Raw genomic sequence first — 18,367 nt, forward strand, 5'->3', positions numbered from 1 at the left:
TGCTGTTTGCTGCCATATGTTTTAGGCAGTAGGCAAGACAACTTTTCAAAGCAAAACAAAAGAAGGACTTTATATAAACACTAGCTTTGTTATTTTATTTTTTTTAAAGGCAGATATTTTAGCTTCTAAAATTAATAATTTCATTCCAAGCCCTCTTATTTTACCATGAATGCCATCTCATATTATGCCAATTGTCAGACTTGATAGGGGCGATCATTGCAGGATTTCTAAATAAGGCCTTGATCCTGCAAAGTGATTCATGGGAGCAGACTTCTACGCCTGTGCACAGCCCCCACTGAAGTCAATGGAGCTCTGTATAGGAGCAGTCTCTGAGTATGCATCATATCGCGGGGCAGGGCCTGAATCCATATGTTTCTAATAAATTGTGCATATATTATAATCAGTATATATATATTTAGGCCCAAATCCTACTATTGGTTACAGTAGCACAGATCCTTATGCCTGTGTGGACACTCACTGAGTCAGCAGGATCCCATCAGGGCTTAAAAAAACTGCTCTTGTGAATCTAATTGCAAAAGGGGCTTATAAAATGTAACTATGACAAGAGCTCTTCACACTGCTATGGCTAGTGAGCAAAATTCTGTCCAGAGCTACACTCTCTGCAACTCCATTGCCTATAATGAGAACAGAATTTGGCCCAGTGACACCGGATTTTCATTTCAAAGCCCTTTTTCTAAGAATTTATAAAAGTTGACCATAAAACACATTCCAGGATGAAACCTGGCTGATACTATTTTGACCATTACACTTTTTTTATTTTTAAAACAATTGTTTCAAGGTGGGTTTGCTTAGCTATAGCTCACACAAATGCAAAACAAAAGTCACATTGTTTAAAAAAAATAGATTCAATTTATAAATTTTGGCAAAATCCCTAGACACACACATCTGGTCATTAAAATCAACAAGAATTGCCCAAGACACCAGTCCCACAGAGAGAACTAGATGGTCAGGCTACTGACATTACTGACTTTAGCTGTACTCTGTACAGGCACAGGACTCCACTCGCATGGTTTTCTTTCCAGGATTAGGGCATATCATATTAAATAAATTTGGAAAAGCATTTACTGCACATGCACACAAACTACTTTCCATATGGAGTTCGAACCTGTTTTTTTAAAAAGAGTACATCCCACAAATGCCTGTTTACAGGACCCAGATCTACAACGCCAAGAAGAAAATGTCCATCTATTGGGTATGTAATGTCCTACTTTAAAACTGCCAAAATACTGTATATTCTGTACTTAATTGTACAACCCCAGGTTATTAAATCAGTATTTTAGATGTCTCAATAAAGAATCAATAAAATATACAAACTACATTTAAATAATATTAAGATGGTGAGTCATACTAATAAGAAAAGCTAATAAATTCAAAAGTTCGATGTGACTTGGTCTGTTCCTGCTGTCTTTGGGGAGAAAATATTAACCATCTGCCAGCCTTAGATTCCTAGCTCTGAGGTCCTGTCTTATATTTCTGTACATCTAAATCTCTCACTGAGGTCAATAGCATTCTTGGGTTCACACAAAGTGTCCCATCCAGGGTTGTGCTGAACACCTTCAGCTTTCAAGCTCAGCATCTTCCAAAATCGGGCCCAACATACAGAAAGGAGCCTCAGCTCAGGTTGAGTTACAGTCATGTGGATCCATATTATTTCCCACAGATGATTTGTGGAAAAGGCTTCACAGGATTGGGCCCTTAATAGTAAATTGTAACTATTTAATATAGATAAAGACAGCTTCACTGCTGATGGGACTTCTCTTTTGAATACTAGCATGACACAGTTTCATTACTTTAAAATGTTCCTGCAGAATTTTCAAGGATAGCTTCTATTTCTCCTTCATTGTCCATGAAATGAAAGGTAACCTGTGATTGTTCTGACTTCTCTCTTGCCTATTTTTTAAACAGGAAAGACAGCTATTATTGGGAAAATTTCTGGAGTGGCAGTAAGAGTGAGCAGAAGTTATCAACACTGAATGAGCAATAACTTGAATTGAAATAAAGAGTTAATATGAATCTAGCTTTCTTACTGGGAAGGTCAATTTCAAACAGATTAATGATTTGAAAGCCTATATATTGTCAGCGTAGGCTTTTATAAGCCAAAAGTTGGATTATGTTCCCTCTTGATAAAACCCACAGGATTGGGCTCTGGAGGAGGAAATCTCCAGGATACCCTTGTGGAGCTCCGCTCAACTCACTACTTTGGAAGGGGGGAGGATTAACCCTCATCCCTCACTGAAGAAATCCTGGATTCCCAGTGATCCGCATTGATCTCTTCTCCTTGACAGCAAAGCCAAGCTCCCCCTGGCCATGGCTGCCCCTGTAGAAAAATGGCTGCATTATCTTTTCTGCTTATATTCCATGGCCATATGCCTAGCTTCCTCACTCTTCTCCCAGCATCTGTCACCTCCCCCAGCACAGACCCAAGACCCACAGAGAGGTTTCTGCCAGGTGGGGTAGGATGGTGTTGCAGAAGTAGGTGACTCCTTACCCCTCCCATGTGGGATAAGGTAGATCTGTGTGCAAAGGTTCCCCTCAGCTCATGGATATTGTGGGGCATGATCCAGTCCCAAATACATTTTCTTTTATGAGGCCAAAATATATGGAAATAATGGAGGTGCCAATTTTATTTGGCATTATAGTCTCTTTGCCTTGCTGGAAAATGCTCAGGATTAGTCGCTTGAGGACAAAATCTCTGAGAAAACATAGCTTTAAAAGGATACCTAAAAACACAGATCTGTTTACCTGAAAAGGCATTTTTTAAAAAAACCCAGGTGATAAACTACTCTACTCTAGGGAAGTCCATATTTTATAAAAATTAATATCAGTCACAGGCTATACTCTGTTAAAATGTAGTGGCTCAGAAAATATCTAATGTTGCTACAGCTAGTATCCACTTTTTCACGGGTTTGAGGTCAGACCCTAAAACTTCACCTAAGTCTGAACTTCACCTAAGTCTGACACTAGGCAGACTGGTTGCAGCTTGAGACCTGTTTTTAATATACACAAAAAAAGGCTGAAATAGTTTGCTCAGCCATTAAGGGTCCTAATAATATTCCCATTGAAGTCAGTGGGAGCTGTGCCATTTACTTTAACAGGAGGAGGACTGGGCCCCAAGCTCCTGATCCTGCAAATACCTATAAACATGAATTGGTTTTAATGGGACTACCTGCAGGCAGCGTGTCACTCACATGCTTCAATATTCGCAGGACTGGCCCTAAGTAAGGGAACAAAAGACTAAACAAAGTCACTAGGGTGTGATGCTTTTTTTGTACTCCTATTTTAATAATTATACTATAATAGTGTCATTTTTACATTAATGATTTTAGGCTTTGAGTTTAAAATATGTACTAAACTATGGGATTTTTAGAAAACTCAATAAAACCAATGTCTTGAATTTCAGAGAGATTGAGCATCTGCAGCTCCCACTGACTTCACGTGGAGTTGAGAGTCCTCGGCCTTACCTTAATGAGAACAGTATTGCCCGATTTTTGGAAAGTGGCTCATGGTCATGCGGACTGATTCCTTTAATAAAAATTTAATATGGAGTCTTGTGCATGTACAGCTGCTAACAGGTGATTTAAGGCCTAAAGATTCACTAAGAAAACAGATTACTACAGACTCTTCTGTACTATTAGAGTCCATCACTTGAACTGTCTGAATTGTCATATATATCAATGGCAAACATTTGAAGAACAAGAGGGAAGGGACAATTCACATTCCCCTATATTAATATAGTAACAGTCTCGTTTATAAACAGGCAGGAATTGTATCATTAATTCATCCCAGTGTTCCTAAGTCCTGCAGATACTGTGACCTCTCTTGAGGTTAGAGCAGTATATAATTTGTCTTTTTGCTTTGCAGATTCATGCAAGTATTTCCTCCAGTTTTGATCTGTGTGGGATCAGACTTGAGTTTTGCTTTTCAGATGCAACACCATATATTTGCCGAGGTTTGCTCAAAACTCAACTAGTTCACTTGAAAAGTTCAAAAATTTGACAAGTCTTTTTGACAAACCTGGCCAGGTTTGTAATGAAACTACGTAAGTTTCAAGTGGCTGGGTGGTTTGTTGTGAATATTTCATACAGGTCTAATTTGACCTGCATTTGCTGTCCTAGGCAAAATTAGATGAAGTAACGATGGAATTTCCCCTGGGCTCTGAATATCCTGGGTTTAAAATAAATTATTATAGTGTCTTCAGTTTGTGAAACCTCTTTCACTTTATAAGGAAATATCTAGATGAATGAAATGAAAATACAGTACTGTATGTACTGACTATCATAAATTCCCGGCAAAAGTAGAAGCCTTGATTCTGATCTCAGACCATTTTAAAACCAATGTAATTTCTTTGATTTTATTGACATACACGGATATAAGTGAGATCAAACCACAGCCTGTGAGGCAAGGCAAGTGCACCAGTGCAGAGCAGCAGACAGTAGGAACTGAATTTCTCAAGTTTTGCAACTACTATATACATATAAATCCATAGTAAGGAGAAAACATTATGTAAATCCTTCATTTTTAAAAGTGATAAAAATACAAAAGTAAAATTATTTAGGGCAGAAAGGGAATTTGTTATTTATATATTACAGCAGTTCTTCATTAGCATTGATTTTTTGACAGTTGGCTCAGCCAGGTTGGTTACGGACCTTGTGTCTTCATTGTCACTTCTTTTTCGCACTTCACTGTAAGACAGCAATGAAATAAATTACATTCACCAAGCTGTATCTTGGTATTTCTACTCAAAATATCAACAGAGTCCTGTGGCACCTTATAGACTAACAGATGTATTGGAGCATAAGCTTTCGTGGGTGAATACCCACTTCGTCAGACGCATGTAATGGAAATTTCCAGAGGCAAGTATAAATATGCAGGCAAGAATCAGTCTAGAGATAACGAGGTTAGTTCAATCAGGGAAGATGAGGCCCTCTTCTAGCAGTTGAGGTGTGAACACCAAGGGAGGAGAAACTGCTTTTGTAGTTGGCTAAAAGCAGTTTCTCCTCCCTTGGTGTTCACACCTCAACTGCTAGAAGAGGGCCTCATCCTTCCTGATTGAACTAACCTCGTTATCTCTAGACTGATTCTTGCCTGCATATTTATACCTGCCTCTGGAAATTTCCATTACATGCGTCTGACGAAGTGGGTATTCACCCACGGAAGCTTATGCTCCAATACATCGGTTAGTCTATAAGGTGCCACAGGACTCTTTGTTGCTTTTTACAGATCCAGACTAACACGGCTACCCCTCTGATACTACTCAAAATATGTTACACAGAGCAATAAAAAGGAATGCACTGCCCACTGTCAGCCACTGCTTTATAACGTAAATTCACAAACTGTCTAATAGGATAAATGTTTTTAGTTTATGAAATCAATGAAAGGATTGGGACTGAGTGAAATTCTATATAGTTTCTGCTTTGGAATGGCAGCAATAATTCTATACAAAGTGCTCTGCCAAAGTGCAAAATTAGCAGAAGGAAATAAGTATAGTTGTTATGTGAAAACTATTAATTATATAACTTCAATTTGAGGTCTAGACAATTAGTTATGTTTTCCATTCCTTTTTGGCCCATTTTTCTTTTATTTGTTCCCCTCCTCATATCACAGAAGAGGAAAGCAAAGGGCCCTAGGTATTCATATACTAAAGTAAGAAACTATTATACAATTATAAATCTATTCTGAGAAATAGTGCATATCATTAGCCACTTTGTTACAAAGATGCTTGTATTTGGTTTATCTGTACATGTGATTTTCAATTTTGTACCAGTATTATTAATGTGTCTTGTAAAGTCTCAATTCTCAGACCGAGTAGTTCCACTGAAATCAGTTACTGACATCAATATGGTACTACTTAAAATGAGTAACAGTGGCAGAATCAAACCCTAAATACAAGTAACATGGGTCTGGAGGTCTAACTTTCCCATTGAAATGTTAAGTTAGAGATGTTACTTCCAGGAAATGAGAAATATTAATCCCTGAGTATAACCATCCATCTCAGACCAAACTGTTGGACAGCGTCTGGTGCATCTGTCATTGCTCTCAAATATACCAAATATTAACAGATCCCTCAGAAAGGAACTTTCACTAAGCCAGTGAACAGACTGGTTCAAATCATATATTCAAGGTATTGAAAAGGGGATAGGCAAGATGGAAAGAGCAGTTTGTCCCTTCACAAAATTGAACTATTATAATCATTGAACTATTGTAATCAAATGTAGCCTTTAACATGTTTTTTCACCTGTGATTTAACATTATGTAACTGTGCTGTAGAAATTTCTACAGCACAATGCTCTGTTGCATTCATAGTCAGGTGCCTGGAAATGAGTCATACAAGTTAACAATTAACTTTGTATTGACATTTGAATATAAATGAATGACTATACTTCTGCTACACCTGTTCTCACTGGAAGTATAGGTATTTTTCCATTTTCAGACTGAACAGACAGCATTACTTCTTTCCAATAATCCAATTTTTTATTCAAGCTATTACTGTTAAAAATACTGTAGCATGGAATAGCCAAATATTGACCTTTCAAGTCAAAAGATTTGATTCTCATATCAAGCTACAGAGTAAAAACAAATAAATATGATGAGCAATTGACTCCACGTATTAAATATAATGCATATTGCTAATCCTTTAAAAATTATATATACACACCGGTAATCATAATTAATACTAGTTTGGAAACTGTAGGAAAATTGCAATGTTTTGGTCAGAATTTGTCAAGTACGTTTAAGCTTTGCTAGATGGGATTGTTTTATTTAATCCAGATGTCTGCATTTTAAATAGTTTAGAAAAAAGTTACATTCAGTAGACATCAAGGAAAATGTACGTGATTAAAATTGTCTGTAGCAAAATCATATATAATGATACAAAACCAAATGTGTCTTCAGTGTATGAAAAGATTAAAAGAATAAATGCATGTATCTCATTAGAAAGTATAATTTATCAACCAGAGACATTTTTAAAAGAATGGGATCCATATTTAAGCTCTACTTTAACATAATTTTGTCTGTAAATATGTTAATATTGTTTTAGTGTTTGTGGTGTAGATTCTTTAAAGTCGTTTATTTGATTCACTTATTCAATTATGAATCCTGTTTTATGTTTATTTTTAAAGGATTTACAAGGCACATATATTTTATTTATAGAATCCTGTTTTCATCTTAGTTGATCCTAGTACAACAATTTTCAATGTTAAATATCTATATTCTACAGAGATATATTTATACACATATACACATAATTTAAATGTGTTTAGAATATAGATATTTAACACTGAAAATTGTTGTACTAGGATCAACTAAGATCAAAATGAACTCTATAAATAAAATAAAAGATATGCCATGTAAAACCTTAAGAATGAATCCTGTTTTACATTTATTTATAAAGTAAATATAATAGATATTAACCAACAAAGTTAATATTTGATATTAGAAACATGACTACATACCGAGCAAGATGAAGAACTGCTTCTACAATATTAGCTCCATCTTTAGCACTTGTTTCACAAAATAGTGCATTATAAGTCTGCGAGAAGAAAAGAAAAGGATCAGCTACATTGTCGATTGTACAATTAGGTCTAAATGTTTACTCCAAATGATTTCCTCGGAAAATTTAAGAACTACTGAAGAGCAGATTTAACAAATTAAAGTGAACAGGATTTTTTGGTCCTTTTAATTCTTTGTAGATGTTAGTTTTAATACTACAGAAATAAGTACCAGTCAGTTATTTTCAGTTTTATAGCTTTTTAAACTTAAGAGCTTTTAAGATATGTAACTGATTCAGGAACAAATCCTGGGCTGGTCCCAAGGTCCGGCCTTAATAATCTTGTCTGCGAGGCTGCAAACCAGCAACAGAAGCTTTGAAGCTGTTACTGGAGCTTACATTCTACCTATCATATTTCCAGAACCCCTGACACCGTGGTATTTAACTAGTACTAGCTACATTAGCATCCACAGCTCTCGGCCCACACACCTTTGCACAGAGAATGGCCACTGCTTCTGCACTGTCACAGATCTACCAACGGAGCAAACTCTTGCTCCACTGCTGGCTAGCCAAAAAACCCTGCCCCCAGTGGTGTGAGGAATCCCATAAAGCACAGCTCCACAGCAACCAGGATGTGCAGATCCACTGTACAAGTTCCCAGAATCTTGCTTATGTTTTCCTATGCAACAAATCATGCCAAAACTGGTGCAGTCATGGCTAGAGAGTGGTGCAGAATTACTTAGGCCCAGATCCTTGAAGGTATTTAGATGCCCACATTTTACTTATTTTAAGGGGAGGTAGGCAGCTAAAACCTTTGAGAATCTGGGCTTTAGAAACCAAAATACTTCAACTTCAGAACATTTTATGGGTACAAGAGAAGCAGAAGCTAGTTTCCTCACATCCTCTCAGTAATGCGCCTCACACCTGTAGTAGAGTACAAACATGAACTCATGCTGAGTGGGCAAGATCAGTCTCATACTTAAAGTAACCAGATGTCCTGATTTTTACAGGGTCGGTCCCGATATTCGAGGCTTTGTCTTATGTAGGCACCTATTGCCCCCCACCCCCATCCTGATTTTTCACACTTGCTATCTGGTCACCCTATTCAGACTCATGAATTTCTTGACCACTTTTCTGAGAACGTCAACAATGTGCCAATTTGTGATGACAACTCTGGACTGAGACAGCTAACTCATTCATAGAGACTAGAAAATAACCATTATTTGGTGACATTGTTCAACCTCATCAAGTATGCATTACCCATCCAAGGCCAAATTTGATCTTGGTGACTATAAGGTAAAAGACTCTTTGCCTCACAATTATTTTTGTGAATTATCCAGACCTCATCTTAAAGTTTTTAAGAGGAGTTAAATTTGAAACAATTAGATATAGGTCTTACCATAGCCAATTTTTCTCCATAGTTGATTGGTACACATTTTTGTCCTTGTTCTGAAACTGTTTGGCGAAGATCTGCCTTGTTACCCACAATCATGATTGGAATATTCTCGTGAGTTGCATCCTGTAATAAATATATCGTTTATTTACCTTTGGAAAATTCTGAATACAAAAAAGGTCAAATATATCAGCAGGTTATTGGAGCACACATCATATTAATTACTTCACCACCAAAACATCTAAAAACAATGCAATATTAATGCAAGAAATGATAGTTAAAATATGTTGAACACCAGTCATGTTGAACACTTTGCAGATAAAACAACATATAAAATAGCCATCTTAATAGTGAACCTGCCAGGAGTGAATGCATTTCCAACAAGAATTGTATTTGCTAGATAACTCTTATGGAAATTAACACTCTGCACATTATGGCTCAACACAGACACATTAGAACTGGAAAAGGTATAGATAAGGGCAACAAAAATTACACTGGTCTACAATTTTTGAGAAGTCGTCTGCTTCAGAGATAAAATGTGCTATTTATTATGTATTTTGATGTGCTGAATTCAAATATGACAATTAAAACAACTGATTGGCTACTGTTTCTAAGATATTTAAGTTTTTACATTTTATGTCTATGTATATTGTGTAGATAGTAGAGTTTTAATCATAAATTGTAAACCTAGGTCTTTTCATGTGTTTATGGTTGCTTTACATGATAATATTTCACCTGTCCTGTTTATGTAACACTTTAAAAATCAGCAAAAGGGTTATATAAATAAAATTTATTATGAAACAAAAGGCAAAAAACTATTATGTACATAGTTTAGTCCCATTCAGTGTCTACTCGGCGCTTCTTGGCTTGTCTCTTGTATTCATTAAATGGAGCATCTCTTGTCACTGTCCAGCAACAGTCTGCAAGCACTGATGGGCTCCATTTGCCCTGATAGCGTTTCTCCATTGTTGCAATGTCCTGGTGAAATCGCTCGCCGTGCTCGTCGCTCACTGCTCCGCAGTTCGGTGGAAAAAAATCTAGATGAGAGTGCAAAAAATGTATCTTTAGTGACATGTTGCAACCAAGGCTTTTGTATGCCTTGAGGAGGTTTTCCACCAACAACCTGTAGTTGTCTGCCTTGATGTTTCCGAGAAAATTTATTGCCACTAACTGGAAGGCTTTCCATGCCGTCTTTTCCTTGCCACGCAGTGCATGGTCAAATGCATCATCTCGAAGAAGTTCACGAATCTGAGGACCAACAAAGACACCTTCCTTTATCTTAGCTTCACTTAACCTTGGAAATTTTCCACGGAGGTACTTGAAAGCTGCTTGTGTTTTGTCAATGGCTTTGACAAAGTTCTTCATCAGACCCAGCTTGATGTGTAAGGGTGGTAACAAAATCTTCCTTGATTCAACAAGTGGTGGATGCTGAACACTTTTCCTCCCAGGCTCCAATGACTGTCGGAGTGGCCAATCTTTCTTGATGGAGTGGGAATCTCTTGCACGACTATCCCATTCGCAGAGAAAACAGCAGTACTTTGTGTATCCAGTCTGCAGACCAAGCAAGAGAGCAACAACCTTCAAATCGCCACAAAGCTGCCACTGATGTTGGTCATAGTTTATGCACCTCAAAAGTTGTTTCATGTTGTCATAGGTTTCCTTCATATGGACTGCATGACCAACTGGAATTGATGGCAAAACATTGCCATTATGCAGTAAAACAGCTTTACGACTCGTCTTCGATGAATCAATGAACAGTCTCCACTCGTCTGGATGGTGAACAATGTTGAGGGCTGCCATCACACCATCGATGTTGTTGCAGGCTACAAGATCACCTTCCATGAAGAAGAAGAATGGGACAAGATCCTTTTGACGGTCACGGAACATGGAAACCCTAACATCACCTGCCAGGAGATTCCACTGCTGTAGTCTGGAGCCCAACAGCTCTGCCTTACTCTTGGGTAGTTCCAAATCCCTGACAAGGTCGTGTGGTTCAGAGGAGGATTGGAGAAAATGTGGGTCCTGTGACATTGATGGTTCAGGACCAGAAGTTTCATCCTCTTCCTCGTCTGACTCAAGTGAGAATGATTCTAGTGCATCAGGAACCGGCAGTCCTTCTCCGTGGGGTACTGGGCGTATAGCTGATGGAATGTTTGGATAATGCACAGTCCACTTTTTCTTCTTTGACACACCTGTCCCAACTGGAGGCACCATGCAGAAGTAACAATTGCTGGTATGATCTGTTGGCTCTCTCCAAATCATTGGCACTGCAAAAGGCATAGATTTCCTTTTCCTGTTCAACCACTGGCGAAGATTTGTTGCACAAGTGTTGCAGCATATGTGTGGGGCCCACCTCTTGTCCTGATCTCCAATTTTGCAGCCAAAATAAAGGTGATAGGCTTTCTTAACCATAGTGGTTATACTGCGCTTTTGTGATGCAAAAGTCACTTCACTACAAACATAGCAGAAGTTATCTGCACTGTTCACACAAATACGAGGCATCTCTGCTCACTTTGGCTAAACAGAAATGTGTCCCTTTGCAAAATCAAACACTGACAAATAAGAGAGCACGACACTGTATGATTTCTAGAGCTGATATAGGGCAATTTGTTCAGCAGAGTGATGTAAGCTTCGTTATGATTGCATCATCCATGACTTCTAGGAATAACATGATGCAATTCATATCATGTATGACGCAATACCAGCTTCAGATTGCATCATTCATTGTTTTCCCTAAAAAGCAAGTACTCTCCAAACCCAGTCATAGATTTATTCATAGATCCAGTCAAAGATGTATTTTAGTCATTTCTGGTTTAAATTGAGATCCCTTCCCTTTATAACTCACTTATCCTCCGCCATTCCCAAGTCAAGGGTCGTATATACTGACCCAATAGCATATCTTGAAAACTAGAGCCAATCAACAATTTTAAGCATCAATAAATAAGGAAGTGTTATTTACCCCTTCACATAACATCAGAACTAGGGGTCACCTGATAAAATTAATTGGCAGTGGATTTAAAACAAACATAGAAAGAAATAAGGAAATATTTCTTCACATAGTTCAGCATCTACCTGTGGAACTCATTGCTTTGGGATGTTGTGAAGGCCAAACGTTTTACTGGGTTCAAAAAATAGATAAGTACATAGAGGACAGGTTCATCAATGGCTATTAGCCAAGATGGTCAGGAATGTAACCCCATGCTCTAAGTGTCTCTAAATCTCCAACTTCCAGAAGCTGGGACTGCACGATGGGATGGATCACTAGAAATTGCCCTGTTCTGTTCATTGCTTCTGAAGCATCAGGTACTGGCAATTGTCAGAAGACAGGACTCTGGGCTACATAGGCAATTGGTCTGACACATTATGTCCATTCTTATGTTATTTTATATGACACAGTTACCCCTAGAAACAGGGGCTAATTCAATTTCCATGGTAAAAAAGGCATTCTTTCTAAGAAGCAAATTAAATTTTATTCTAATCACCTTCCTTTCTATTGAACACCTTTGGGCAAAGGAGGGAAGCCCTATTTATTAAATGCAAATTAGTATTCAGGTAACACAAAAGGGTAATAATAAGATAAAGCTAGAGGGGAAAACACTGCTATGGATTATAGGAAAGATGGTGCTTGTACAGGAAGAAACACTGTACTGTGGCAGAGGCCACAAAGAAAATTGAGCTTGTTCCCATAAAGTATTTGAAATGGGTGAGTATTGCATTTTCAGATCAAAGGGAAGTGAGATATTCAGACAAGATGGGGGGAACAATATGAAATGGTTGATTACATGGTATTTTGTGATACCAAACACCACATTTCATCAACTTTAATGAGAGCCTAGAAGCTTGTGTCAGGATTTAGTTTAATCTCTTGTATCCTGACAGCAGTTCATTTAACTTGCATTACTAGTGGAAACTGCATGTTGGCCAATTCTGCAACACAACCACCTTAATGTAGATTTAAAAACAAATAAAACAAGTATCCCTAAAAGAACTCCATGGTTCTGACCCATACCACAGTTCTCCCAAAGGAAATGCCCATTTCCTAATAAAAAAAAATATTAAAATGACTACATAGTAAGTGTACTTTGCAAATTTCACACAGTTAAGTTCTTACCTCAATCATATCCACCCATTCTCGTACATTAAGAAAACTCTTTTCACATGTCACATCATACAACAGTAACACGCCATCTGCTCTTCTGAAATATGACTTGGCAATACTTCGAAATCTTTTAGAAAAAAAATGATGTTTGAAACATTTTAAACACAGATTTAATATTACTATCATTAATAATGAATCATTATTGTATTAGCTTAGTCTGTTAAATACATTTGTCTCCCCCACAGCCTTCTTAAGAAAAATGTGACAAACTTGCATGTATTACTGAATTCATATAAAGATTTCTCCAAATTATTTATGCACTTCTATAAACACTCCATTAAAACCTGCAGTATCCTATACCGCAGTCAGACAACACTTTGCAGGAAACAGCAATGTACATGTAGGACACCTTCTTCACACTGGAGTTTCGATGATATGGTAGCATGTTTAGGTTCCTGTCTGAGAGGCAAAGTTCATAAACACAGTGGGCCAAATTCATTCCTAGTATAACATTTCTGAAGTCAATAAAATGGGTGTGGAATATGAAACCAATGGATTCACAACAGGGATGAGTCCCTCAATTATAGAGGGCTTTCTTTTCTGTAAACGTACTGTGGCCTGCTCCAAAACTAAGATTACTGACAAGGCATTACATTGCACATTTGAGATTCTTCACATAATGATGAAAAACGAGTGGGCCAAATATACCTTTTAACTTCCTATTCCACATAATACACCGACTTCACTCAATGCAAAAACAGACAGCATGCCCAATACAAATTCTACCGAAGTGAATGGAAAGATTATAACTGACTTCAGTGGAATTAGATCAGGCACCTTAATATACACACAATTGTGTCAGCTAAAATGTATTGGCTCTCTGCAGTCCAGGATCTCATGGGATTTTATGGAGTTTATAAAACTACACAGATAGTTTACAGATCCATTTATGAGAATTCAGCAATTTGTGCAAGTTTATCATGTTTCTCTTAAAAAGACTTTGGATACCACAGAAGAGACAATTGGCTGTGCTCAATGGGAATCAAGGTCAAGAACCCGAATAGGAATTTAGGTCATTGAACACCTCCTAAGACTCAGCCCTTACAAAGGTAAAGGTCTGTAATAGCAAAAGTAAGGAAGGGACTGAAAAGTAAAAATAGGAGAAATAATGTGGACAAGAAACTGTTACTATTTTTCTTACAACTAGGAAAAAAGTCAGATGCGGATACAAATTCTTCACTAAGAAACAAGTCAATTCACATCTACATCCTAGTAATCTGTTGAGCATTACTAACCTCTCCTGTCCTGCTGTGTCCCATAGCTGGAGCACTGTAGGTTCTCCATCAACAACAAGCCTTTTCATTTGAAAATCAACTCCTTAAAAAGAAATATAAAGTGTACAAAACTAGTCAGTGGACATAATATTGGCTTTGATTTAAGAAATACATTAATACTATTATCAACATAATTACAAATGAATAACAGTGTGATATATTTCAAATAATAGGCTGTAACAGCCATTTCAAATTACAAGTCATTTAGTACATTGTGAGAAAGAGCTCAAGAGTTAAAGCACCCCCAAAAAACGCAGTAATCCCCCAGTGTATTATGGTGCATAATCAATTGGTTTTAAGGGGGGGGAATTAAAACATCCTCTCATGCATTTACTGATGCAAATTTCACATCATAATGAACAAAAAGCTCCATATATGTTATATTATAAAAGCCTTTTACAGAAGGACAGAAAATATTTTGTATAGTAGATCTTATTCCAAACAAGGAGCAAACAAACAAAAAAACCCTCAAATCACAACAAATAAACACACAAGTGATTTGATGGGCAGATAAAAAAGTCAAGCTTTGAACTTAATATAACTACAGTAGTTCATGGATGTGATAATATAGATTGGAATGTTGAGACCTCCAAGCTTTTAAAATCCTTCCAATTGCATTTGAATTAGAGCTATTCCAGGCTTCAAGAACACTTTGAAGAAGAAAGGATGAAGAGAAAATGATATGAAAAAGGACAGAGATAAGGGTTGGGATCCTTAAATGTCCCCCTTCTGCCTGTCCACTCGCAAGCCCGTTGAGGATTCTGGGAGGGTTTGATATATGTAAAGACCTAGCTAATAAGAGGTACTGGTAGAGAGGAAGCAGTTCCGAGTATAAGTATTGTTTGGAGAAAGTAAGTTACTGCAGAGTGGGTGTGGCAAGGCTCCATTCTGACCTGACCAATTGGAGATGAACTGGGAGAAGGGGACTAGCGTATACGCTGCCTCCCCAATAGCAAGGATGACACCAGAAGGAGAAAGTTTGCCTGCTGAACCCTCCTAGCATGAGGATTAAAGGACTAATTAGAGGAAAAGGGTCAGCTGGAGGAGAATCTGGCTGAGGCTCCACTGGTGACCTAAATGAGTCCAGATGAGGGACTCCTGGCTTAAGGAGAGAGTTAATAACTTCTGAATTATCCAGAAGGCTGGGGACCCTACTTTAAGGGGAGACAGAATGACGTCTTGAAGTACACCCTGCTACGGGAGGAGAGCTGGGGGTTCCTGTCTTGAGCAGAGAGACCTGCAATTGCCTAAATTACAACCCCACTATAGGTGGGAAGCTGGAGACTCCTGACTTGAGGGACAGGAAGTGACAATTTAAAGTTCAACCCCAGTTCCAGAAAGGGAGCTGGGAGACCACCTGAAGAGGAGCAAGAGACTCTTATATGGATCCAGAGTGGGCATAAACTGGGGAAATTAACAAAGTGAGTTACACTTTGTAGAAAGTCTTAATAAATCAGACCCCAGGAAGAGGATACATGGTTTTGAACCAACCTAATTTGCTGAAAGAATCCCAGGGGCCCTGAGTGCACTGCAACTGCAGGGCCATGAGGGGCCACAAGGGGTGTGCTGGGGGGTGGCAATCATAGCAGGAAAGAGAAGATAATGGACAACTGAAAGAGGATTTTTTTTTAAAGTAGGTTCAAGGATCCTGATACTGCAGCCCCTCCACACTGATTTTAATGGGTGTCTTTGTGCAGTGGATGTTCAGGAACATGCTCCATGTTTTATAAAGATAAACATGACCATTTAGTTTCCCCAACCTAATACACATTTAGGCACCCATATGCTTTAGATCTCAAATCCTTACCCAGAGTTGCGCTGGTGTTTCCTCGAAATTCATTCTTGCAAAGTCTCATAAGGAAACTGGATTTCCCTACTGCTGCATCTCCAGCAAGAACGATCTTGTAAGCCTTCTCTGAATTAGGGTATTTCAGGTTACGGTCTATTGTGTCTGTCTAAAAGCAAAAAGAGCCCACCAAATCCATATTAAAAATGAGAAAAAAATTGCAGTATAGTTAAGTATGTACAGTTAAGCGGGGGAGGGATAGCTCAGTGGTTTGAGCATTGGCCTGCTAAACCCAGGGTTGTGAGTTCAATCCTTGAGGGGGCCATTTAGGGAACTGGAGTAAAAATCTGACTGGGGATTGGTCCTAGGGTTGAACTAGATGACCTCCTGAGGTCCCTTCCAACCCTGATATTCTATGATTCTAAAAGTGCTCTGGACTGGTTACCTGTGGAGAGAGGGCAGGGAGACACCTCCTTGTTGAAGCACTAGAGCTGCTTCGACTGACTGGTTGGGAGGATTTCCAGTCTTCTGCTGTACTGCTGTTGTCAGGGCTATAAGCCTCTTCATCCCTGATCTCCGGAACCTGCAATTACTAGTAAATGTTACTATTTTTGTAATATTTCAATTCAGAAAAAAATAGTGCTTTGAAGTGTTATGTATCTTGGATTCCCCCCCCAAAAACAAATATCTTTCTCTACTCTAATGTTCTCAAGAACAATCAGTGCCAAATGCCTAGTACTCATAAACAATCCTACAACATCAAGCTGGTTTCCGGATGTAATAGGAATAAAAGATTTCAGCAAGGAAATTTTCAGATTCAAAAGGATTACAATAAACAGTGAGAAAAATTACTTCAAAAGTTATGAAAGAAATACTTCAATAAGTTTGAGCCACCAGCTCCTTAATTAAACAAAGTCACCGCAGTTGACATTAATTGGTACCCTTAGTAGCATTCTCAACACAAAGATCAGGGACTGAAGAGTCAGGGAGACTGAGCAACTTAGGAGTCAGGAGGCCAGTATTCTATACCCAGCTCTGTCACTGCCTCACAGTAAGTCACTACATCTATCTCCATTTCAGCTTCCTCTTTAGTCAAAAGAAGACAACAATGCTTTCCTACATTGTAAAGTTTTTTGAGATCTCTGCATGTAAAATGTTGTAAGTGTTAATAAATACTATTATTATTATTATTATTCTCTTTTCACATCACTGCCAAGGCACATTGGCAGGCTGTGGGTGATGTACTACCTCGATTATATCTCTTCAGTTGATAAGAGGAGGACTTTAATCTTCAGAGCTAACAATTTATCAACTTTCACAAATATTAAATTCACTTTTACAAACTTATGAAAAGTTATAGCTTCATTAATGGGTCTATAAAATCAGTTAAAATGGGACTGTTTTTAAACCACAGAGTGTTCCCTTAAGCATCCCACAAAAGTATCCTATTAATTCTGTTTTAATGCTTATGACCCAGGTAAAGACAATTTAGATTCCCTGACTTATGTGAAAAAAAGATAGACTTCACTTCACAAACAGGGAGCTAATTTTGCCTCCCAACAAAGGTGTCTCTTAGCAATGCAATAAGACTGGAGCTTACATCTGTATCAGAAGCATCACCACCAGAACTGTCCTGCATACAGTGTGGCCTTTGAAAACTTCTTGGATGTCTCCATTCCACTTCTGAATCATATTCATTTGAGTCTCTCAAGGTAGACAAACCACTGTCAAAGCAGCTTTCAGACAAGCTATCAGCATCACAGTTTATCCTTTGCAGAGGGTCACAAAGGGCTAAACACTCATCTTCATCCACATAGGAAGAACGAGATGATCTGGTGACAAAAGCGGGGGTTAGTGGGGAAATATGCTTTTTACAGGATCTGATTCCCCAACAAAATAAGACATTTCAGGTACACATTTTATTGCCCTTTACTGAAAGAAGAATCTCTATTTTTTTAATCTCCAATAAATGAATTCCTTAATTTAGATCCTTAGCAGTGAGCACCCAAACAGTTCATCTAACATGCCATGGTGAGGATGTTGTATTTATTCACAGTCTGGCATTCTTATTCTTAATCCAAAAAGAAATGGTTGTTAAAAAAAATAGAACATTGTACCATGAACATATTAAAAACAGGGCAGTAGAGATATTAGTCCATCCCAGGACCTGGAAAATGGTCTCTGAATATAAATGGATGTAGCCAGGTTTTACTCATAATTTATTGTCCTGCAAATATCTGTGAATATG

At 38.0% G+C, this 18,367-nt stretch overlaps 1 protein-coding gene across 1 annotated transcript in view; it reads right to left on the reverse strand.

Moving 5' to 3' along the window:
* Nucleotides 1–4,597: 4,597 nt before the first annotated feature.
* The window catches only part of RASEF (RAS and EF-hand domain containing), a 51,958-nt gene continuing 38,188 nt past the window's right edge, over nucleotides 4,598–18,367 (reverse strand). The window contains exons 10-17 of the mRNA XM_065406855.1: nucleotides 17,720–17,951; nucleotides 16,565–16,702; nucleotides 16,141–16,288; nucleotides 14,295–14,376; nucleotides 13,012–13,126; nucleotides 8,907–9,026; nucleotides 7,473–7,549; nucleotides 4,598–4,703 (exon numbers count right to left, since the gene is read on the reverse strand). Of these exons, the coding sequence (XP_065262927.1) occupies nucleotides 4,598–4,703; nucleotides 7,473–7,549; nucleotides 8,907–9,026; nucleotides 13,012–13,126; nucleotides 14,295–14,376; nucleotides 16,141–16,288; nucleotides 16,565–16,702; nucleotides 17,720–17,951 (1,018 nt within the window). The remainder of the gene's footprint in view (nucleotides 4,704–7,472; nucleotides 7,550–8,906; nucleotides 9,027–13,011; nucleotides 13,127–14,294; nucleotides 14,377–16,140; nucleotides 16,289–16,564; nucleotides 16,703–17,719; nucleotides 17,952–18,367) is intronic.

Source organism: Emys orbicularis, chromosome 6, assembly GCF_028017835.1.
Source record: "Emys orbicularis isolate rEmyOrb1 chromosome 6, rEmyOrb1.hap1, whole genome shotgun sequence".
Taxonomy (NCBI): Eukaryota; Metazoa; Chordata; order Testudines; family Emydidae; genus Emys; species Emys orbicularis.